The 23,622-nt window shown below is 34.8% G+C and overlaps 1 protein-coding gene and 1 long non-coding RNA gene across 4 annotated transcripts; one reads left to right on the forward strand and one right to left on the reverse strand.

Annotated features, from left to right (window-relative positions):
• Positions 1 to 11,187: 11,187 nt before the first annotated feature.
• On the reverse strand, positions 11,188 to 14,285 carry LOC141044526 (uncharacterized). Of its 2 annotated transcripts, XR_012216097.2 has the most exons (3): positions 13,900 to 14,188; positions 13,516 to 13,688; positions 11,188 to 12,827 (listed from the first exon to the last, which is right to left on the reverse strand). It is a non-coding gene; the product is annotated as an uncharacterized LOC141044526 (long non-coding RNA). The 2 variants fall into 2 exon arrangements; XR_012216096.2 differs by having other exon boundaries at positions 13,516 to 14,285.
• A 2,686-nt stretch (positions 14,286 to 16,971) lies between these two features.
• On the forward strand, positions 16,972 to 23,347 carry LOC112295894 (uncharacterized). Of its 2 annotated transcripts, none has more exons than XM_024547921.3 (7): positions 16,972 to 17,949; positions 18,774 to 18,867; positions 19,417 to 21,937; positions 22,183 to 22,233; positions 22,454 to 22,552; positions 22,720 to 22,875; positions 23,039 to 23,347. In XM_024547921.3, the coding sequence occupies exons 3-7, from the start codon at positions 19,607 to 19,609 to the stop codon at positions 23,165 to 23,167; spliced, it is 2,766 nt and encodes a 921-aa protein (XP_024403689.1). In that variant the 5' UTR covers positions 16,972 to 17,949; positions 18,774 to 18,867; positions 19,417 to 19,606; the 3' UTR covers positions 23,168 to 23,347. The 2 variants fall into 2 exon arrangements, with proteins under 2 accessions (XP_024403689.1, XP_090101061.1); XM_090244935.1 differs by having other exon boundaries at positions 17,301 to 17,941.
• The last annotated feature ends 275 nt before the right edge of the window (positions 23,348 to 23,622 follow it).

Below are 23,622 nucleotides of genomic sequence, written 5' to 3' on the forward strand. Positions count from 1 at the left end.
TCATTGATGAAAAACCTCAACCTTCTTTGTTTCATTTGTAAGATTCTTTATTGGCTCCTATGTTCATTCATTAATATCATATCCATGCCAATGAACAAGATATTATGACCTATTTTGGCATTGCTTTGAATCTAAGACTTCTTCTTCCTCAAATTCTTGATTACTACTCACATTTATAGGAAGAAGTTGTACTTGTCTTCTTCTTGAGATATTCATTTTCTTATATGACTCAAGAAAAGATACATAGAATATGGGATGGATTTTCATAGATTTTAATAGATATAATTAATAAGCAACAAGATTGACTTATTCACTAATAGAAAAAGACCTAAGGCTATAATTTTCCAACTTCTTACAAAGAAAAATAATATTAATATTGCAACAAAGTAGCCATACCTTCTCACTCACATTGAATTATGATTGTTTCTTGCGATAAGCATTTGCATTAATTTTTTGTTGTTCTTGAGCTTCTTTTAACTGTGCCTTTATTATTGCATGTAATTCTAACAAAAAATTTGCCTAATCGTTTGCCTCAAATTATAAACTTTTAAAAATCAAAAGAATTATATCTTAGATGATAATCATAATTGGCAAAAAAAAGCTATTTGTTTAATAGAAGAATGTATCAAATTATTGTACATAAATTTTGCCAATAGTAAAAGAGTTGTCTAATCATCTTGATAATAATTAATAGTATACCTCAAGTACTACTTCAAAACTTGATTCATCTTTTCCATTTGCCTATCAATTTAAAGATAAAAATCCAAAGAAAGCTTTATATCAACCTTTAAATTTTTAAAAAGGAAATTCTAAAATCTTAATATAAATTAAATCTCCTTATTTGATATAATATCTTAAGACAATCTATAATAGCAATAGATGTTATCAAGAAAAAACATAATCATTTCTTCACTTATGATAGATTTTGTAAATGATACAAAGTATACCTTCTCGATAAAATAATCTAATATCACAAATATAAAATCATACAAACTTGAGATTTAAATATCCGTGATAAAATCCACAGAAACTAAATTTTATTGTTGTTTTAGAATAGATAATGGCTAAAGAAGTCCATGAGGTTAAGAATAAGGAGTTTTAGATTTTAAATAAGTATCACATGATTATACAAAGTCTTTAACTGCCTTCTTCATTTGAGGCTACTAAAAATCTTTAAATATTAGTACCAAAGTCTTTTTGTATCCAAAATATTTATTTATTAGGAAGTCATGAAAAACTTGAAGAATACATAATCATGCTTTGACTTCTAGAATATATAATTTTCCTTGAAAGTAAAATAGATTATTCTTAAATTTAAATTTGGAAGTATCATGAAATTTAGAAGAATTATTCTTGATATTGTGAATAAAAGAATCAAAAGACATACTTAATTGAATTTTCTTGAAAAAAATTAAATCAACAATCAATTTTGATTTTATTGCTTAAAATTCAAAATACTTTAGCTTCAAGAGGAATTGTTCATTATTGATCAAAAGTTGCATCTCTTTCTTTTGGTGTAAGATAAGAACGTCTCGAAAGGGCATCTAATAAATCTTATTATTTTTTGAGCCTATATGTGATCTTAAAATCAAATCTTAATAAAAATATATTCCAACAAACTTGGAAAAAATTCAAAATACGTACTTATATGAAATACTCAAGATTCTTATAATCTATATATATAATAATTGGACTAGAAGCACCTTTAGATAATGATGTTATTCTTGAAAAAAATCCACAATTGCAAGAAGCTCTTTGTTGTAGATCTTATAGTTAATCTCAATTATTGAAAAAAATTTAAAATAAGAAGCAACTAAATGGAATTTATTACTTATTTCTATTTATAATAAACAGCACCTATAGCAAAGTCTAAATTTTTTTTCCATAAATAATGCCTTAAAAAAATCAATGTAATACAAAATAGTGTAAAAATAAATGTTTTCTTCAAGATTTTAAAAGATGTTTCTACTTCTTTATTTCACTTAAGTTTATTTTTACATGTCAAATATAAAAGAAGAGCTACAATTTAAGAAATTTTTTTGATGATGATTTGATAATAATTGGCAAATTTTTAAGAATATTACACATCTTTGACTGTTTTTGAGACCTTCTAATCCATGATAGTCTAGACCTTTTTAAGATCCATCATTAATTCTTTGGAAATGATATATCCTAAAAAACTGTCAAGGACAAAGATTCGATGAGGGAAAATATACACAAAAAGGCTATCTCGATATAATAAGTCAAAATATAAACAAGTAGGTATATTAAAAGGAAACTGGAATAACTATTACCACAAGACAAGAAACTAAAGACTCTTGAACCTGGACTAGAAGCAAGAAAGGAGTTGACAAGAGTGAAGAAGCCTTCACTCTTATCTCTATATATACTATCTAACTAGGGGCTACGTGGCGACGTTCTATAGGACCTCCAATATGTGTTGACTTTGTAGGACACATGCCTTGACTTACAAGGCAAGTTTTTCTACGTGTGGGCCACATAGTTAGCTTGATCTTCAAGCTAACAACATGTGTGGCACATGGCCAACTTGTTGACCACGTTTCTAATCCAAAAAGTCAATTAAAGACACATATGAAGTCAAAGCAGCGTCTAGGAAGTTTCTAGAAAGCTTCTATATTAAATATTATAGAATTAACTTACTTTTATCTACTTTTACTTACTTCTACCTATTTCCATATGTAATTTTTAGTTTACATGATTATGGCCGTGATATTACCGCCCCTTCTAGAGACGAGTTCCACGAGGAGCGGTCATCATATGTTGAGGAAATCTATGATGCGACGAATTGTATTCGCCACATACTCTGATCTCTGTTCTCTTCGAAGATGATTGATAGGGCCTCTCAACCATCGGTAGTGTCCCATACCAGGGCGGGAAGACCACCCAGTTATTTGATCATTGTTGAGGCCTTCGTAACTTCCTTCGAATAAAATATTTGGAACACCATCAGAAGTTGTTCCTACCTCTAGCAAAATCACCAAACATCGAGAGTCCCTTCCCTAATCGAGCTACCAAACGCGTTGTATCTCACTATCTATTCGAGGAAGAACATGTCGTTCTTGAAGATCTTCATCTCGATTGCGTCATCTTGAAGGTTATGACAATCGTAATGTCTCGTCCGGCAGGTCAGCAAACGAAGGTTCTTGAGTTGAATCCATTGGTTGTTGGCTCTCCATCTAATTAGCGTCACAAATGCAAAGAAGTTACAAACAAGGATAGAAAATTGAATGTTATCTTGCCTCAATCTTATCTCTTTTATAAGAGAGATTTTCATCTTGGTTTTGATGGATATCATTGATGAGAAAATTTGACTTTAGCTGATGCATTTCCTAGATTCCTAGATGGCTCCCATGTGCGTTCACTAATATCATATCCGCACCAATGAACAAGATATTCCAGCTTATTTCGGCGTCGCCTTGAGTCTAATATCTCTTCCACCTCAAATTCTTCATTATTATCTACTTCTATAGGAGGTGGTGGTATTTGTCTTCTTCCTTGTATATCCACTGTCTTATATGGTTCAAGAAGAGACACGTGGAATACAGGATAGATCTTCATTGACTCCGGTAGATGTAACTGATATGCAACTAGGTTAATCTATTCAGAAACAGAAAAGGGGCCAAGCCTACGATAGTCCAACTTGTCACAAGGTCGAGTAGTCTTGATATTGCGACGAAGTAGTCATACCTTATCACCCACGTTGAGTTGTGGTTGCTCCTTACGATATAGATCTGCGTTTATCTTTTGTCGTTCTTGAGCTTCCTTCAATTGCATCTTCATTATTGCATATAACTCTGACAACCGATTTGCCATATGTTCTGCTGCAGGATTATCAACTTTTGAAAAATCAAAAGTATCAAGTCGTGGATGATAGCCATAATTGGCAAAGAAAGGTGTTTGTTGCGTGGAAGAATGTACCATATTATTATAAGCAAACTCTGCCAATGGCAGAAGGGTTGTCCAATCATCTTGTTGGTAGTTGATAGTACACCTTAAATATTGCTCCAAGACTTGGTTTACGCGCTCTATTTGTCCATCAGTTTGAGGATGGAAAGCCGAAGATAGCTTTATGTCCACTTTTAAAATCTTAAAAAGGGTCCTCCAAAATCTTGACACAAATTGAGTTCCCCTATCCGATATGATATCTTTAGGTAATCCATGATAGCGATAGATATTATCAATGAAAAGCTTAGCTGTTTCTTCACCTGTGATAGATTTTGTACATGGCACAAAATGTGCCATCTTGGTGAAACGATCTACTATCACAAATATAGAATCATAAGATCTTGAGCTTGAAAGATCTGTGATGAAATCCATAGAAACAGAAGACCATGGTTGCTCTGGTATAGGTAATGGCTGAAGAAGTCCATAAGGTCAATGACGAGGAATTTTTGATCTTGAACAAATATCACATGATTGTACAAAGTCTTTGACTGACTTCCACATTTGTGGCCACCAAAAATCTCTTGATATGAGTTCCAAAGTCTTATTATATCCAAAGTACCCTGCTGCTGGAAAGTCATGACGTGCTTGAAGAACACGTAAACGTGCTTCTCCTTCTGGAACATATAGGCGTCCTTCAAAATATAATAGATTATTCTTAAACTCGAACTTAGAAGGATCATGAGACTTTTTATCTATTTTTATTTAAGCATATAGATAAATATCAAAATAAATATGTATTTCCATGACATATCAATCTACAAGCATTTAATAAATACACAAATTTTGAAAAAAATAGACTCATCTATTCAAAAGAAAAAAATCCTAAATTACTTAGATATTAACTATCATTTTTTTCTAATCCAAATGTTGATATTTCAATAGTAATTTCTCTTTGTTGAATTATTGGATTTTTCAAATATTTGTTGGTGTATAGAATTCTAAATCCAAATAGCTATCAATAAATTTTATTTCAATTTATTTGGAAAATGTTGCAAGATTGCAAATACCTCCATTGATTCTAAATTTCAATTATCTAAGACAATAATCTACAAAAACTTTCATAATTATCATTTTAACCATTTTATTAATATCAAATTTTATAAATATATTTAAGACAAATATAATAACAGATTAACAATCTTTCAATGATAAATATGCTATAATATTGACAAAATTCTCAAAATTAAAAACTTCTTTTTATTTTTAAAATCCATATCCATTGAATACATCTCTCACTTTGAAAAGCCCTTAAAACCTCAATATGCCTTCAAATTATATAAAATAAACTTTCAAAAATCCTTTCATAAGTTTGCTCTCAAATCTTTATTCTCTAATCAACCATAGAATCTCAAAGTCATCATAGGTGCACGATTTTGTGCCTTATGGTTTGATTTCAATCTTGGATCACAACTAGTTCTTTATGAGTATCAATTCTTGGCATTTTGAAATAATTATTATTAAAACTTATTTTTAAATTTTTTTTAAAGATATGTATATGAATTATTTATTTCATTTATTTTTATTTGGCTCATTTAGGTTCCTATAAAATAAATAGAAATGTCATCTTTAAGAAGGTAGTATTAGCACTTATTAATTTTTATTACCTCCTTATCTATTATCTATATTTTTAAGATAATTTGTTGAACTATTTTTATTTAAGCTTTTGTATAATAAAATGTTTCTTTTTTTCTTTCACCTAATAATTGTGTTACTACACAACTATGCTTGTAGCCTCGATTTTACTAAAAATAGATGGCATCTGATGTATACTTGACAAGGTAAGAATTTTCAAAGTTGCCAAAGAAAATTACAAGTTCTTGATACTATTATACTACAACCTAGAAGCTACCCTTTGTTTCAATCTTGCTTGCTATGGGTGGCAAGATAGTTCACCACTAATAGATTGTACATCCAAAGCAATCAGGGCCCAGCTTTGTGACACAAGTGCCCCAATTGACCTCCATAAGACAAAATGGAAAGACCAACTGCCTCTGGACATTCCCTTTAATTCGAAAATTTATAAGTAAAGATTGCAAAAAGAAGCCATCTTTATCTGAAGTGTTTGTCCAAGGCCTTCACCATTAATACGTAAAGAGATAGAATTAGCAGAGCCATTGATTCTTCTTGCCTATTCTATTCAGTGTTGTATTGTAACACGACTATATGGTAAAAATATAAATGAAAAGGATTTTATTAATATTTAGTCATCTTCAATGTTAGAAACAATGGCCAATTCCAGTGCCAATATTCGGGAGCCAGTTAATGTCACCCCATTGCAAGTTGTACCACCAAATGTGACAACACCGTATGCTCCACCGGCGTCATCAAACCAAGTACCTTCTGTATCAATGGGACGACAAGGATCATTTTCTAATTCTATATGGAATAAGCCTAGTAGGTATATACTGATGGAGACACCCAATATGTCTGATGGAGGTACAAGAAGATCACTTTGATATTTTCGTTGCAGACAGATTGTCATTATGCTAATAAATATTTTAATCCCAGAGCCAATGACCATCACACGCTAGTATGTAGGAGTAGCAAGCAATCGGGGCATACTTATCAACAATGTAATGCTCCATTCAATTTCAATAATCCGGATTTGTACATCCAAAGCCAAGGAAAAATTGAGGGGATAAATCGAGGTCCTCAAGATACTCCGATAAATGAGGTGGAATGTGTCCAAGCCGTTCTTACCAAGAGTCAACAAAAAGAGAAAGGACCAATTCAACAAGTGGGTGAGCCTTATGCGAAGGGCCAATTTGACCCAAATACGAGGACATCCAATCCAGGTCATGTTATGAGCCTCTTACCCAGTATGAGACATGACTTGGTTGGGCAGCCCAATGAGGTTTCGATTACGGAGGCTTTGGTTCCATTCAAGTTATTCCGTTCTCTATGCCGTTTTAGAGAAACGTCTTTTCCATGGAAAGATCCTCTTAGAGGCAAGAGTTCTATGGAAGTGTGGTCTGTTGATCCAATTCGAAGTCCAAGACAGAAGAATAGGAGGCCTCACGGAGTTAAAAGAAAAGAGAAGAAAAGGAAGGGACATTTGAGAGATCGGGATTTTGGAGTCGGAGAGCTAGCTTCAAGCTCCTTTGAAAGATGTAGAATTGGATTTCATAGGATTTGGGAGGACTTAGCATTTATTGCTCAAAGTCAGTGTTTGTATTAGTGAATTGGATTCATAGGATTTGGGAGGACTTGTAGTCATTGCTGAAAGTCTGTGTTTGTGTTTGTGAATTGGGTTTTTGCAATAAAGTAATGGCTAGTACTCTTGACTGTTTTGTGAAATTAGAGAGATATCTGTGGTTGAAATTTTAGAGGTGTCTAGATGGTTGAGTATGCCAAGTGCATGCAAAAATTTGTGTTAATCTAACAGTATGGATAGAAGATATTTGATGGTTAGTGTAAAGAAGTATAAAAAGTTGGCATATTGAGGTTGTTTAGGATTTTTGTAATATCTAGAGATCTACCAATTGGAATAAGGTGAATTTTGATGCGATAAGTCGAGGACTTAAAAGTGGAGCTGCACACAAAGTTTGAATGAGAATTAACGGTTAGAAAAGGAAAAATTGTAAGTTATAGTTCGTCATCAACTTTTAGGCGACGGTCAAAGGACATCAATGTAGATTTATGGTGTTTTTTTTTTATAATTTGTAAGTTGGATTGGATTGAACTTCTTGAGCATTTAGAAGACTTGTAAGGACACTAGTGGTAGAAGTTTCACAATAATCGGACAGTTAGATTGAGAATTACAGCTTGCCAAAGCTTCCTATCTAGGATTAGGGTTTTAAAAAATAAATAAATAAATAAATAAATAGAAATAAAATAAAATAAAAAATAAAACTAACAAATAACAGAAGAAATCATGCTTATAATATCTTGAAGTTATTAAAAATAATATTTCTAAGTACTTTATATTGGGATTAAGCTTTTACATTGAAATCCAAAAAAGTTTGTATTTTGATGGTTGAAACCCACTAGACTACTTAGACACTTGCAAAACCTTATTTTATCTTTGACAACCAAATGCCCAGTGCATTTTCAAGCTAGATATCACGTAATACGACACCAGATATGGCTGAATCCATAGATTCTCGTAGCGTTCCAAGGCCAAACATGCCTTGGAGTGGTGCTTCTCAGATATTCATGCCATATAAAACACACAAGCTGACTCCCTGTCGAGGTATTAATTTGAATGGGTATATTGTGTATTTAATAAACTCTCCCCCTCTTCCAAAGCACTTTAGCAAGATACAACTCATCTGCTTGCACTTGGAGGGAAGAACCATGTAGAAACTCTGGCTTGAACAATACATAGTGAGGAATAATTCCTAATATAAGTCACCTCAAATATCTGGTCAGGTTGCCAAGATTATACTCGGATAGAGTAGAACTGGTTAGTAAAATATATACTTACAATGATCACTCTCCTAATTTTTGGTTTACTAGCTTCGACAACACATGGAAAAATAATAAGATTTTATGTTCTAGAAAAATCCACACCATGTGTTGGCTACCACGTCATCCCTATAATTTTCCTTATACTAGTTAATCCTTCCAAAAGATTGCACAATGCTTCAAATTGAGTCAGAAGTTCAAGTCCAATCAGACAAAGGTTTTGGAATTCTATTCTTGTTTGGCTCTGTAATAGTTACTTCCTGCAATGAAATTTGTTTCATTTGTGCCAAATATATATATACACATTATCTTCTCAATTCTCAGATAGTTTTGACTTTTTGAATCAATTTTTCATTCATTATGCCCAATTTATTCTTCTCTAATATTTGTTTCAATTGATTATTAATTTTATAATTAATTTTTATTTACAACTGCTTCAAATCTACTACTCCATTGAGATATGCTACTGCTATAGTTTGCCTATCTATACTATTTTTTTTGCACTAGTATCTTACTTTATTATATTTTGTTTATATATTTTATGTGATTCTTAAGTAATTTTTTTGTATAATTTTTCTTAGAGCAATAAAATCCATCCAACACTTCTTTACATTTTAGATTTTTCTTAACTCTCTTTATTTTCTATTTTTTATTAGTTCAGCACTTTATTGGTTTTTATTATTCTCATATTTCTCAATTTTTACTCAACTTCTATTGTCTTCTTTGGTTTTATTTATTAATTTTCACAAATAAATCAATATTTTTATCAAAATATTTTATTGATTTTAATTGCCCTTTCATATTTTATCTTGACTAGTTCTTTATTTCTTTTGATTTTTGCTACGCTTCAGTAGATTGTTGCCTATTGCTACTACTTGTTGTTAAATAATATATTTTATTTTTTATTTTTTGTTGTTTTATTTTATTTTATTATTTTAGCTCAATTTTGGTACTCATTATCTTGTCTTGTACATCTTATAATATATTTTATTAAATTCTTTGTATACTTGAGCATCAAATTTTATATGTATCACACTCTTCTTTTTCTTAGGTGAATCTCTTTCTATTGTATTTATGAAACTTAAAATACCTATTACATGCTTATCACTTATCTACCCTTCATTGCAAATAAAATTGTTGGATTAATCATACTTGTTAGTCAATTATTAGTTTTCACTTTTAAGTAGCTCTTTCAGTTTAATATAATTGGTCCAACACTTCTTCTTTTCATTTTTATTTTTTCTTATTCTTTTAGTTTTTTAACACTTCTTTGTTTATTTCAAGATCTCTTTTGCTCTTGATTTTGGTCTATCCAGACTAATATATGAGTTTGTCTTATTTACCCTTATTATTGCACATGATTCATGTGGTACATGCTAGTTATCCACTTTCTCAACTCATATCCTATAAAAGTAGTAGATATTATGGGTATATTGAAAATATTGGTTATCATACAAGATTTGAATTTTTAAATCTATTCTATTTTCAAAAATACATATGAAAAATAAAAAGATGGAAAATGAAACATATGCACAATTATACTTAAACATCCCAATCAATTTTTATTAGAATACAAGGGCTACTAAAGCTACATCTCAATTGTACTTTAATGACTTAAACATCTTACTTCTAAAGCAATGTAAGGATTCATCATGCTAGTGTGTATGTACACACACATATATGTATGTATGTATGTGTATATATATATATATATATATATATATATTATATTAAAAAGTTTGTTAGTCTCATGCCTACAACTTTGATAAAATAGAAAGATCACTTAGAGATTAGAAATTAAATTACAACACACATAATATTGCAATAGTAACTCAAATTTGTCATTTGCAATGGTGTTTTTAAGTTTATTGTTATGACACCATTAAAACAAAATTTATAAACTAGAAATCAATTTCTCCACATTTAATATGTGGAAAATTACAAAGAATATTCAGCTTTTTATTTGTATGAAATTTTTGCTACTACCACCACAACCTGCCACCTCCTCATCACAATTTTGTAGTTTCTTTTACTTAAATAAAATATTATTAATCAAAGTATATATTATTAAGTAATTAAATTTAAAATTTATCAAAAGTAATTAAATTTAAAATTTATCAAAAGTAATTAAATTTAAAATTTATCAAAAGTAATTAAATTTTTATTAAAAATAAGATGTGGTGGTAATAGCAAAAAATTTGGAAGCATGTAGTAGTTTGCAAATTGTGATAGTAGTGACGATAGCAAAAATTGTGGTGGTATTAGCAACACTATATATATTATTGAATGTATCTTTTATATATATATATATATATATATATATATATATAAACATTTTTTCTATTTATAATATAAGTTTTTCTTTCTCTTATTTTTCATTAGATTTGCACAAAATCTGATATTTTTAAGGTTGTGAATAAAAAAATTATAATTTTAAAGTTGTTTCAAATTAAAAATGATAAATTCAAATAAATAAGACTAATTTAAAAATAAAAACATTTAGTGCTATTAATGCAGATATAAATTTTGAGGTTAAATTATTTTTAATATTTATTAACAGAAATAGAATAGTTGTATATATATATATATATATATATATATTACTCGTCCAATTCATTTCATATGCATAAAAGAGCTCAAGAGTGATTTGATTAGAATAATTATTTAAATCTGATTAGAATACTTTTTTTTACTACAAAAAAATCAAAATTTAGGAGTCATAGAAAATAATTCAAACAATCAATATTGTCTGTTTTCATCAGCAAATTCTAATTTCATAAATCAGTTCTATTCATCAAAAGTTATTCCAGATAATAAATTATAGAAGTGTAATTTGTTATTCAAATTAATTGTGTGTAAAGCATTATAATGAAAGCTGATTGAGCAGAAATTTATAACAAGATATAAATAGAGCATCAATCCACACCAAAAAAAAGTCTGAACAAAGGAATCACATTTTTCCAAAAGGATATTGAAGGGGCAACACAAAAGTTAAAGGGAGCACACTCTGCTGGCATTGAGAAGCTGGTCAACAAAGCCAATTGAAAAGGTCTCGGAATTCCACATTCCACAATTCCACTTCCCACACCCACAACATGAATGAACATGTACTCATTGGCTTTGCCTCCTCAGTGTCTAGAAAGTCTCAAGAGTTGGTGATATATTTATATTTTTATATAATATATAGAGGAGAAAAAAAGGTTTGATACAATGGATTCTAAGTTTGGTTGATGTTTGCTGTTGAACATCTATCCATTGCTTGTTGCACCATTTCTGATTAATCCATTTTTTTGTATTTTGTGCATTGTTCATAGTGTAGAATTGAATAGTTATAATTATTTAAGATATGCATTAAGCAATAAGTTATGAGCACATTAGATTACATTACTTACCTTTCTTTTTTGATAATACAAGATATTCCCACCTTTGATTTTTTGTACATTTCAAATGAATTTTAATTGTGTAACATAATTCAAGCTCCAATCCCATGAACTGAAATTAAAATTGGCTGGGGAACGATGATTTGAGAATGTTTAATCATAATACAAGCAATTTCGTTAGCTTTTTTATATTTAAATACCTTAAGCTTCCTTTTGCCCAATCTTCTATAGATGCAATTGATCCCAATTCAACTCAAAATTGCCTTGTCTCCATTACTATGATTGTTTTAGCTGTTTATTATTTTCATAATGGGCGTCTAATATGGTCCTACTCATGCAGAATGGAAGTCCCACATACAAAGGAGCACAGGGGAGCAATGTCAACTTCCACATTATTGATTGGTTTAAAATTTGATGGACAGTGCAACATCCATCTTCTTTTTGTTTCTCATTTTTTCTAGATTTTATTTAAATTAGGATTTCTTTACAGTTGTAGCTTATGGATCTGAAATCATAGTTACCTTGTATTTGAAGGCAAGTAAGAATCATCCTTTTGACAGACAACTGTTAGACAAGAGATGATCCAAAGAAATATAATTGATTCAAGTGATGATGTGACCATATTAAAAAAAAAAAAAAATGGTCAACTACAAGTAAAATAATATAAAATAAGAATACATACTCCAACCAGACAATGGTAATCAACTTCAAATTTCATCATCACAGAGAAGTTACTAATTAAATAATTTTGAATTTGAATAAGGTTGTACCAAAAGGCTGTAGCATTTGACCTAACCAAGATCATACTTGTTTGCATCAATCATGTTGATCAATGGATGAATATTACAATTTGTGTGAACACATATATTTATGATGTTTCTGTTTTGTTTTGTTTTTTACATATATACATAGAGAAAAAACCATATACAAGCTAGTTCTTTACAAGTCTGTATTGAATAACATTACAAAGGTTCTTATGTAATTTACAGGTTTCTTTTTATTTTCTTCTTTTGTTTATTTATTTCTTTCATTCTGCGATGTCTTCAAATAATTTAAGATAAGTCTGTACCCAATCTGTTAAAAGAAATGAATACTTCAACATTTTTTGTATTTTTAGAATTTTTTATTATGAGAAATGTACTTTCGGATTGACAACATTTATCAGCACTCTTTGAAATTGCAAACAAATTAAAACATAATGAAATTACATTATGCTCATGGTTTTTATATAACACTTGCTTTTATATCTTTTAATTTTTTAAATTTAACTTTAAATTAATTTTTTTTTTCCACTATTGAAGAGCTAGCTTCAATATTGAATGGTTATGGAAATTTCCACAGCATTTTGCAAGTATGATTTGTATAACTTTGATGGTTTTTTTCACTGAAATTGACCAAAATTATCTAAACAAAACAGATTGGTATACTAAAATCTATTATGTAGGGTTGTGGTAATTAGAATTTCCAGTAAAAAATTCTTCTCATATAAATGAATCAAAATAAAATAAATCACTTATGTATTTAATTTTTTAAAAATACTTTAGATCACAAGACATAAAGCAATTAATTTACAAATGTGAACAATATGTTCATTGACTTCAAACCTTTGCACATCAATATTATCTGTCAAAAAAATAGTTGAAGGGATAGTTGTCCATGTCATGTACACCAACATAAAATGTTACACACAAAACACCCATAGATTGAGATCAGAGAATAAACAGGTTTCACATCACATTCAAATGAATAAAAAATGACTTGCCTGAATGATGTTTTTGTCTCCAAAATACTCTCCATTTAGAACATGTTTGACTAAATATTGAACAATTTAATTGGTAATTGTGCACAATAATTTTCTGACAAAACATTTTCGCCCACCAGCTCTTCTTTGTCCAACCTCTTGCTGCATGTTCTGATGTAAAATTGTTCTTAAATCTGTAAAAAGTTCTTTAGTATTGAATAAAATTATTGCTGTGTTACATATCAACAATACAGTTGACAATTTTTAGAATGATTTGATATGGACAAGAAAAAAGAAAAAAGAAAATATACACACACATTAAAAATAAAAATTAATAAATAAAAAATTTTATGTTTATGCATTTGAACATACAATCTACAAAAATAATCATAATTTATTGCTCACAATAATTTTATCATAGAATTATTTATTGATGAACTTATATGCATTCTTGAAATTCTTCTACTATTATTAACTTGAAAAATGGTTGAGCTTGTAATCAAATTTCGGCATTGATTTTGTTTCATGATATTATTTGTGATTATTTATTATTTTATTAATTTATAAAATTTTCACAGAATTAAATTTTATTTTGATATCATAATTTAATATACTATGAGGGATATTTCATTTTGCTTTTAGTATAACCAATAGGAACGTATGTATGTATATATAAATATATATATATATATATATATATATAGGTAAATGTCAAAACGACCCATCTATTTACTAAATAAGTCCACCCTATTGTGACCGTCATTAGAAAATGGATCATCTCCAAAAAGCATTGTTACAATCATGGCCCTCATCTCCACCCCTTTCATTCTCAGCCCATGTTCATTTTGTTCCCAACCTTCTTCATTTCAACCCCCTATTTCTCTCACTTTGTTCCCAACTCTCATACCAATCCCTTGTTTCCCATGATGAGGTGGTTGATTTAATAAATGAATGGGTCATTTTAATATTCCTTTATATATGTATGTATGTATGTATTGGTTAATTTATTTGGTGCTTATCATCAATGATTAAATTTAGATTTATAATATGACAAGATTATGCTCTACTTGAAATGTGGACCAATTTGCATGTCTTTCATTTAAAAGTTAGTTCTAACATTAATATATTGGTTATACCAAATATATGTAATAATTCTACATTTTTTATTTTTATTTTTTTATTTGATTGTTTTAATCTCATATATATTTTAATGATTTTACATTAGATGACTATAATATCTAAAATAAATCTATCATCTATAAATAATCACTAAAGCTGAAAAAAAAATATAAATATTTATTATAGATTAAATAAAGTTAATTGATTTCTTCAATTTATAAAGTCTTAATATATAAGCTCATCTATTACATACAGATGTATGTAATACTATATTATGTAATAGATATATAAATTATGCATTTTTTTGGAGATTTAATTAATATGAATTATTTTAAAATATCGTTATGTTAAAAAAATTTAAAAAAAGATTTATAATTACTATTGTATTTTTCTAATCTATTAAGAATATATATTAAGAATATATATATATATATATATATATATATATATACTTTTTTTATTCAAATACATTCAAATTATAAATATGAATATATATATATATATATATATATAATTTTTTTATGTCTGATATATGTAAAATATGAAATTTAATATAGTTTCAAGAATACTTTTAGAAAATGAAATTTACCTTAATTATTAGAATATTAATGAATTATAACAAATGTTTGTAAAATCTCAGTATTTTTATTTTTACGAAAATTAATGATTTTTATCGAATGCATGTCACTAGAAAAAGAAAAAAAGAAAAATCTGACTTTAAAGGTCATCAAAACTGCTTTGGAAATTCTATGTGCATACACAAATGCTATTTTTGCTTTAAAACATGAGTGATTTATTATGAATATACACAGTAAACAACAAATATTTTTTTTAGTTATTTTATGGTTAGTAGATAAGAGCATGTGTCGTATACTATTTTATACTTAAACCATTTCATTTATCTGACTTCTTATTATAAAGTTTTTACAAAAATTGATGTTGTAAATAATATTTATGTTTATTATGATGTTTACATTTTTATCTTGGTTATAATTTTGAAGAACATGGTTAAATCAAACTTATTTTAGTATTCATCTAGTATATATGAATTTTAACATGAAATAAAATTGGGTATTTTGATGTTTTGGTATTATAAATGGGAAACCCAAAATTTGTATATATTATTTAAATTCCAAAAAAACTCTTATTTGTATCTATATATATATATATATATATATATGCAAATCTGGTATATTTTTTATTTGAGAAACTCATGGCTTATTATGGTATCAGTTATGAATCAATTTTGGAGATAGATGTCGAAAAATATATAAAATGGATGTATCATACAAATTGTATTTTGATTCTTGCAGAAGCAGGAGGAAGCATAGTGGTGGTGAATACAGTTAGAATGTAGCTCAACATGAAAGTTGTGCCCCACTTACTTACATGTTTGGGTGCTAGGTAATGAGAATAACTTAGTGGAACTCACTCAATTATGGAACCGCAGCAGCACCTTTCTCCTTTCCCTCCTCCTCCTGCTACTGCAAGAATTGTATTTTTATGCAGTGCTCCTAGTTACTGAGTAACAAAGGGAGAGGGAGAGAGAGCCCAAGGCTGCCAGACAGACAGCCAGACAGTAGTGGTGGTGCTGCAATTTCACCCAAGGTGTGGCTGCCCGACACTGCATAGATTAGATAGACAGCGTGCTAGCTAGCTGGCTTGTTGGGTTTATCTTGCTTGCTCAGTTGCCCTGCCCTACCCAACCCTGCTCTCAATGCTTGAATGCCTGCAGAACCCACCATCTTTGAAGGGGGCAGGGGGTGGCCATCCCACCTGCAGCGAGGGAGGGAGGGAGAGAGAGGCAAGCCTGGAATCACCCCATCCATCCATCACGAACCATCCACGGCAGCACTCAGACCCTGTGGATGAATGACATACTTCTGGATGATGATCCGAGGGAATGATTGGATGGATGGATGGAGGATGCTCCTAGAGGGGCCCATGTCCCCAGATAAGGAGGGGACGACGTGGAGGAGGGGGGGAGTGCCAGGTGGTAGGGTTGTGGCCAACGGGAGGCAGAACCAGAACCGAGGTCGGGGAAGGGGGTGGGCGGCTGACCGAGGATGACGGATGAGAAATGGCGGCGCATGCCTGCATCCCGGAGCTGGAAGGAAGGAAGCCAAGGAACGGAAGAGCAGGAACAGACAAGGATGATGATGGTGATGAATGGGGGACAGGGAGAAGGGGCGGGGATGAAGGGCGAGGACGAGGGAGGGAGGGAGGAGCATCAGGCACCCCAGGGAGTGGGGGGGCGGGCTTGGCGAGGCAACACCATCAGCAGCACCGCAGACCAGGGAAGGGGGAAGGGGAATGAATGCCCCCCCGATCATCATGGCGTTTTCACTGCAACCTTGTTACCCGCACCCCCCTCCCTCCCAGCGAGCGAGGGTGCGGGTGACCCAATGGTCATGGCTGGGCTGGATAGTGGAGGACGGGGCGAGGAGATGGTGATGGTGATGGTGATGAGGCATGAGCCATGAATGCGGCTGAGCCGGGAGTGGGAGGGAGCAGGAGCGGGGAGGGGAGGGCAATTGGGCTGCTACCGCTACTGGGCCAGCCGATGGCGATGCATTTGCCTGCCTTGCCTGCCTGGCTTGGACTGTTGTGTCTCTGAGGAGGAGGGGGAGAGAGATCCCCCCTCCCCCCCTTCCCACTTCCCCACTTTCATTTGCCGGTCTGCTCGTGGCGAGCCTCGGCTCAAGGTTCATGCCTGCGTTGGTTGCTGCTGGACAGTGACCCTACCTTTTCTCCCTTCCTTTCTCCGCCCCCCCACCCTCCCCTCCTCCGCTGTAGCAGATCCACCTGCTGGTGCGTGCGCACCAAAAGCAGAGCCGTCTTTTCTCCCTTGCAGGATTTGGCTGTCCTCTGGACGCGGCATAAGCAGGCTTCTCTTTATTTCAGGGCCTACGTTTGACTGCCGGATCTTTCTCTGGGACATGTTGTGTGGTGTGTAGGCGGCTTGTCCCTTTCGGGTGCAATGGAGCGATAGTGTGCATGGGGGGTAGCCCAGAGCTAGGAGGGCGATTGCTTTGTAAGGCAAGGAGGGAGAATCGTGATGGTGGAGGAAGCAGCGTGAGGAGAAGGGGGCGGCGGGGTGTGGCGTGCGTCGAAAGGGTTGAGAAGTTTCGTAGTGGGAGGTGTTCGAGGGTTGGCGAGTCTTTTGGTGTTTATGTGGTGTGTCTGAGAGTTGGTGACGGTGTGTTTCTGCGGGGTTGTACTCCAGAGGCGTAGTTTGTGGTTCGAACGGAAAAAAATTGTGCGGTAATCTGTTCTGGTCTTCTTTGTTGAAGCAGCAGACGGCAATCGGGCGCAGTGGTCATTGCAGGTGAACTTGTAAGATGACTTCACCTTTTAGAGTTCACTTCGTTGACATTCTCCGGTAGTTTGTTCTTTCGAGAACATGCCACTCATACGGCTATTCTACATGCATGCTCTATATTACCTCCATAGACTAATATCCAGCTTTATTGTATAATACTAAATTTGTTGCTTTCAGAAAAATGCTAGATTAGTTCGAAGTGATGTCACGCTGTTTTAAATCATTCAATTATCTAGAACAAGATATCAGTGTCTTTGATCAAGAACACTGGAATTTGTTAATGGGTATTTCATTTTGGTAGTAGAGTTTTTTATTATTTTTTTCTAGGTTCTTGTTTCTCTCTCAGCAAAGAGTTTGTCCGAGATCAGATCCTGTTGCGCCTAATTCTTCATCACGTTACGCGAATTCGTGTATTTGTAGCAAGTCTTCGATCTGCTTCGTTTTCATGCAACTCTAAACTTGGAACTTTAAGTTGCTCTTTCTTGATCCTGAGTGGCTCTACATGTTTTTAGCGACAAAACAGTTGAATTGGGTAGAATTAAGCAGTTGTCAATTTCTTCATAACATACATGTAATTCGATGATCTGTATATTTGCTACCGTTCTCAACTTGTACTTTTACTTTGACACCTTTACATTGTAGTGCCAGTTAGAGTGTCTTTGAAGTGCTTTGGAGTACATCAAGCTCTAAGCTACTTCAGTGACCGACTATCAAACGGACATCGGATACATTGGACATCATGCTACTGGCTTTGATTAAATGTGAATTCTCTGAGCTAAAGCAACCTGCGCAAAGCATTCTGTTAACTTACCCTTACATCTGCTACATTTCATGCTAGGCCTGGAAGTCGTAAGCCCCAGAGCATGGGATGGGTGATTTAGCGAGTATGACTAGCTGAAACTGGACAAAGATTTCACAGGCAGACCAGAGAGGTGAGGCAACTTGATTTTGCCACCTCCACACTTTATTTTGTGTTCTTGTTGAGATCCTCTGGCTTTCCATGTTTACTGTAGCTGATACAGACGTGTGTTGAGTTAGTTCTGATGGTTACGTTTGTGTAACTTAGCCTGGGAAGGAATTATGAAATCTGTGCTTGATACCAATTCACATTCTTGTGAAAGTTCTTCTGGTACTAGAAGTAGTAGAATACATCTTTCACGTGGGATGGTTGGAGGCCGATTATTTATATGTTTCTATTTCAAAATATATCTGTTTGCGTAGTACGGTTTGCATTTTGTCGGACTGCACTGTGAATACGTTTGATGAATTGGAGGCTTTTTAATTAGTGGTGTATGGTGTAAGTTCAATGTGAGTTAAACGGAGAAAAGAAAACTTGAATGCCATTAGACCTGAAATGATATGATTTCATTTGAAATTCAGATGGTAATTGTAGTGTCGCATGCAATATGCATTATGGGTTGGCTGAGAGGTATTATTGAGTGTAATATTTTGCTTTTTGTTTTTTGTTTTTTTTATATCAGGCTGCCTTTGGTTTCCATTTTGGTGGCATCTGGTTCAAAAGAGTGTTAATTCTATTCAGAGCTTCCTCTATGGAAGCGTTAGCGGAATGATAGGCACTGTGGACTGAAACTATCCATTGGGGCTAGCTTTTTTTTGGCTCTGCTCTCGTGCAATATTGCTGGAATTAGATCGATTAAAATCTTGAAGAAGATGGAGGAGGGTATGGATCCAAGAAGAGGACCTCCTCTTCTAGGGGGGAACCGATGGGCCTCTGGAGATGTGTATCATCTGGGCAGTAGTAGTGGAGATGGTGGACCTAACAGTGTAAATACAAGGATCAGATTTGAGGATCCTGGAGAGTCATCTGCAGGGATGACGATATGTCACCAAGAAACGGGAAAAGGTCCCGAGAGTAGTAGGCCACCCGTGCGTAAGCCCTCCCAAGTGTCACCAAAGCTTGTTGCTGCGCGGTCTTCTGGGTCTCGTAGAGTTCAGAGATCACATCAGGGAACCATTCAAGGACAATGGAGCGCCTTACATGGTTTCGTGGATGGGCTTAATGAGGCTGGGTCAGAATCAATGGGCATAGATGATGATGGGCATCTTGGAATGGGGCTCAGTACTCATCTTGGTATTTCGGAGGAGATCATTGTACATCCAGCTCACGTGCAGTCACTCCCTAACTCTGAATTTATGGGGAGAACCGATCAATCAGGGCTCAACACTTTAGATTTTCTGTCAGGTAGAAGCTCGATGCAGGCAAGCGGTGTCCCTGCTTATTTTGGAGGAAGGACAGGGGAACATATAGGAGAAAACAAAAATGTTCGGATCGGGTCCTCTGAATTACCTTCAATTGGGACTAGACAACTTGAAGCAAGCGCCGGTGGGTGGTTTTCTGGTGGCACAAATAGTCTGGAAGAGCGAACAGTGGATGGCAGTGGAAATGCGGTTTTCAATTCTTTGTTTATGGATCGGCATGATATGGCAGACAATGCGAGGAATGCAATGGACGAGCGACGAGGTGAAAATGGGATTGGAAGTATGATGGCGAATTCTCTTTTCATGGACCGTTCCGATTATCGTGACGATGCACAGGCACAAGGTAGCATCAACAACCTGATTGGTGCAACAGAGGTCTACTTGCCAGCTGGAAGTATTAGTGAAGCTCTAGTGGATGAATCAGTTGGTTGCAGCAATGACAATCGACAGTACAGTGTGGGCAGACATTCTTTGTTTGGCGGGGCAGGAGGTAATCCTTTGGAAAGCTCGTCAGGCAGTAATATACATATGGGTAGCAGCTCCAGAAGCTCAGCATGCAAGAGGAAGAGCTGTACACCGGGGGTTCCGGGTAACATGTCTTGCCGAATTAGTTCTCCTCACAGAACTGGGCATCGGGATGGGTACAGTGGGCGAACGGAAGGTAGGTATGGACTGAGCTGGCGCACGTCAAGTATTGGTGGCTCAAGTAGTGCCCCTGAATCTGTGGGTCCTAGCTCTTCCCCTTCTGATGCAGTTTATCTGGGGCGACATGTCGAACCATTCACGATGTCGTCTGGATTGGATGAACCTCGGTGGAGCAACTTCTTGAGAGAACCAACTGAATCCTCAAGGGAAGGACGTTATGGAAAGTCGGTGGCGGGCAGCAGCAATGAAACTACAAATTCTCAGAGAATTACTCGATCTGGAACCAGTGGAGTGGTGCTGAACAATCCTGGAGCTAACAACTCTCCCTTTACTCGAGCACTGCGGCGGGCAGCGCCCTCGCACGACAACCTTCTTAGACGCCCTTCTGTTCCTGATACTTCTATGGATGCAGATGTCGGAGTGTCTAATAGTTCCCTGTTGGAGCACATGCTGAGTGGAAACCAGTCTCGAAGAGGCGATAGCCCTCAACTCGTAGGCGGAAGAGTTGGAGGTTCTGGATCACCTCGACGTAGTGAAGCTCCTTTTGGTACGAGCAGTGCAGGAGATCGGGTTATCCAGAGGTACTTGGGAAATAGCTCACGAGGTTTGTTAAACAGTGGACCTAGTGGCAGTCCAGTGGGTGGAACTGCTGCTTCGGAAGGTCGGCTGCGCAGTCGTGTACTGAGTCATCACTCAGAGCAAATGTCTCAGTCCTCACCTCCAGCATCTCAACCTGTATCGCTTACAATGCAGACTGCTCTACATGCAGCGTCTCCATCTGCACCTTCTACATCAAGGCCGCCTCCACATCCTCCATCACTTCGTGGCAGGCTTCAGGGCAGCAGCTTACAGTCTCTGCTACCACCTCCATCGCCTTCGGGGCCTGCACCTTCCCGCTTGCCCCCATCTCCATCTTCGTTGAATCCTTTATCTTTTTCACCTTCCACCGATTCTTTACCGTCACCCTCCAACCTGTTCCGAGGTTCATTGTTGCACGGGGCATTCCCATCTGGGTTGCGTGAGCGGGGATTTGTGTCAGCAGAGGGAAGTCTACTCGGAATGCCTTTCAGGGGGTTGCAGATGTCTGCAGTGGAAGGGGGACCACAACCACGGCTTATGGCCGAGGGACTTGCCGAGGTTAGATTCTCACTAGTTAGTTTTGAAGTGTTTGAAGACCATGTAATTCCTTTTTCTGGATTGTAAAGATGGATGGAGGACGAACTTAATGATTTACAATTTAGGGGTTCGGCACGGAATTTGCTAACAGCTATTTCATATTTCGAGAATGCGCAAGCTCAAAAGGAGTTACAAAGTTTGTCGTTGGTTGTGTTAGACCGGTTCTATCGGTTTAATTGATCGTTTTGTGCTTCTTGCGTGTGCAGATTCTTTTCGCACTTGAGCGTGTTGAAAGAGATGAGGATCTAACATATGAGGTTGTTGAAACTTTGTCTGGTTGAAGATTTATCTTGTGCTCCAGCCCTTGTGACTCGAGAACTTCTGTGCCGTACACTGTGTGATTTTGCTTGGACAATCATTTAAGTTGGAAGATTATGAAAGAGACGAATTTGAATGAGCTTTCTTGTGAAATCAGTTAAGCTAAGTATTGACATGCGTAGTGTTCCCTCTTTGACGATGCGAATCTGGTTTATTCAGCAACTCCTGATGCTGGAGGCAACGCTATTGTTTGGAGGAATGGGTCTTCACGACCAGCACAGTGATCTGCGGCTTGATGTGGACAATATGTCCTACGAGGTAGGACGTTTTTTGTATTTTCTATTTTGGTCAACTTTGTGGCTGGTTGTATTTCGTATTTGGACCAAGGCTGTGACATTTTGAGAGCTTCAGTAAAGTTCTCTTGATCCTGACAGCGTACTTTTTAGGCCTAGCTGATACGCAAGGAAAATGCGGTGTTTGTGCAGGAGCTCCTTGCTTTGGAGGAAAGAATAGGCAACGTGAGCACTGGAGTGAGTTCTGAGGCGATGGCGCAAAAACTAAAGAAGACACGGTATTCCTCACTAGATGCTGTCGTGGCGCGGTATTCACAAGAAAGCGACATCAAGTGCAGCATTTGTCAGGTACTTAATATTTTACCTCTTTGTAGAGATGCATTAGCTCAGATGCTTATTTTTACTGAAGCTTATGATTTAGAAGCATGTGCATGATCGGTGCACTTGAACATGACACGTTCTGGATTCTCAGTCTGTTTTGTTGTTTTAACGGTTCAATGTGCTTTATCAGGAGGAGTATGAGGAAGGTGATGAATTGGGAAAGATCGAATGTGGGCATGGATATCATTCGCAGTGCATTCAGCAATGGCTTGTGCAAAAGAACCAGTGTCCTATTTGCAAGGCCACTGCATTGGCGTAGATGTATTGGTATGAAATGTTAGTACGGTTTTGATATTCCTCTGCCTCATGGTCTTAATCCTAACCATTCTGGCAGAGATGAAGCAAGCTTATAATATTATCTAGTACATTGGCCAGTGTTAGAAATTGCTTTAATGTAATGCCGTTACCACCTATTGAACTTGTGTTCTCCTTTCCACAATGTTGCGTTTTTGTCGCACTTGAGAATTCACCCTTTCTAGCATTTGGCACCAGGGTAGTTCGTCACTGAAAGCATGGTGGCGACGAAGTCTTGCAGTGTTGGTAGAAAATTGCATGTAAAATCTGCTTTTACATAGCACAATCATGTCATAGCACAATATAGTTGTGCACATCATGTTAATTGGTTAGGTGGTTATTATTATTATTATTATTATTATTATTTTTTCTCAATTTTTATTATCTCACAGCGATCCGTGTCTGCCGATCATCAATTCT

This window comes from Physcomitrium patens, chromosome 19 (assembly GCF_059467195.1).
Source record: "Physcomitrium patens ecotype Gransden chromosome 19, ASM5946719v1, whole genome shotgun sequence".
Classification (NCBI taxonomy): Eukaryota; Viridiplantae; Streptophyta; class Bryopsida; order Funariales; family Funariaceae; genus Physcomitrium; species Physcomitrium patens.

Excerpts from the sequence above, each read along its gene's own strand:
- LOC112295894 (XM_024547921.3), top strand. The coding sequence starts at position 19,607 with ATGGAGGAGGGTATGGATCCAAGAAGAGGACCTCCTCTTCTAGGGGGG. Across the intron at positions 22,234-22,453 it reads ATGAGGATCTAACATATGAG|CAACTCCTGATGCTGGAGGC; the intron begins GTTGTTGAAACT and ends TGGTTTATTCAG. Across the intron at positions 22,553-22,719 it reads TGGACAATATGTCCTACGAG|GAGCTCCTTGCTTTGGAGGA; the intron begins GTAGGACGTTTT and ends GTGTTTGTGCAG.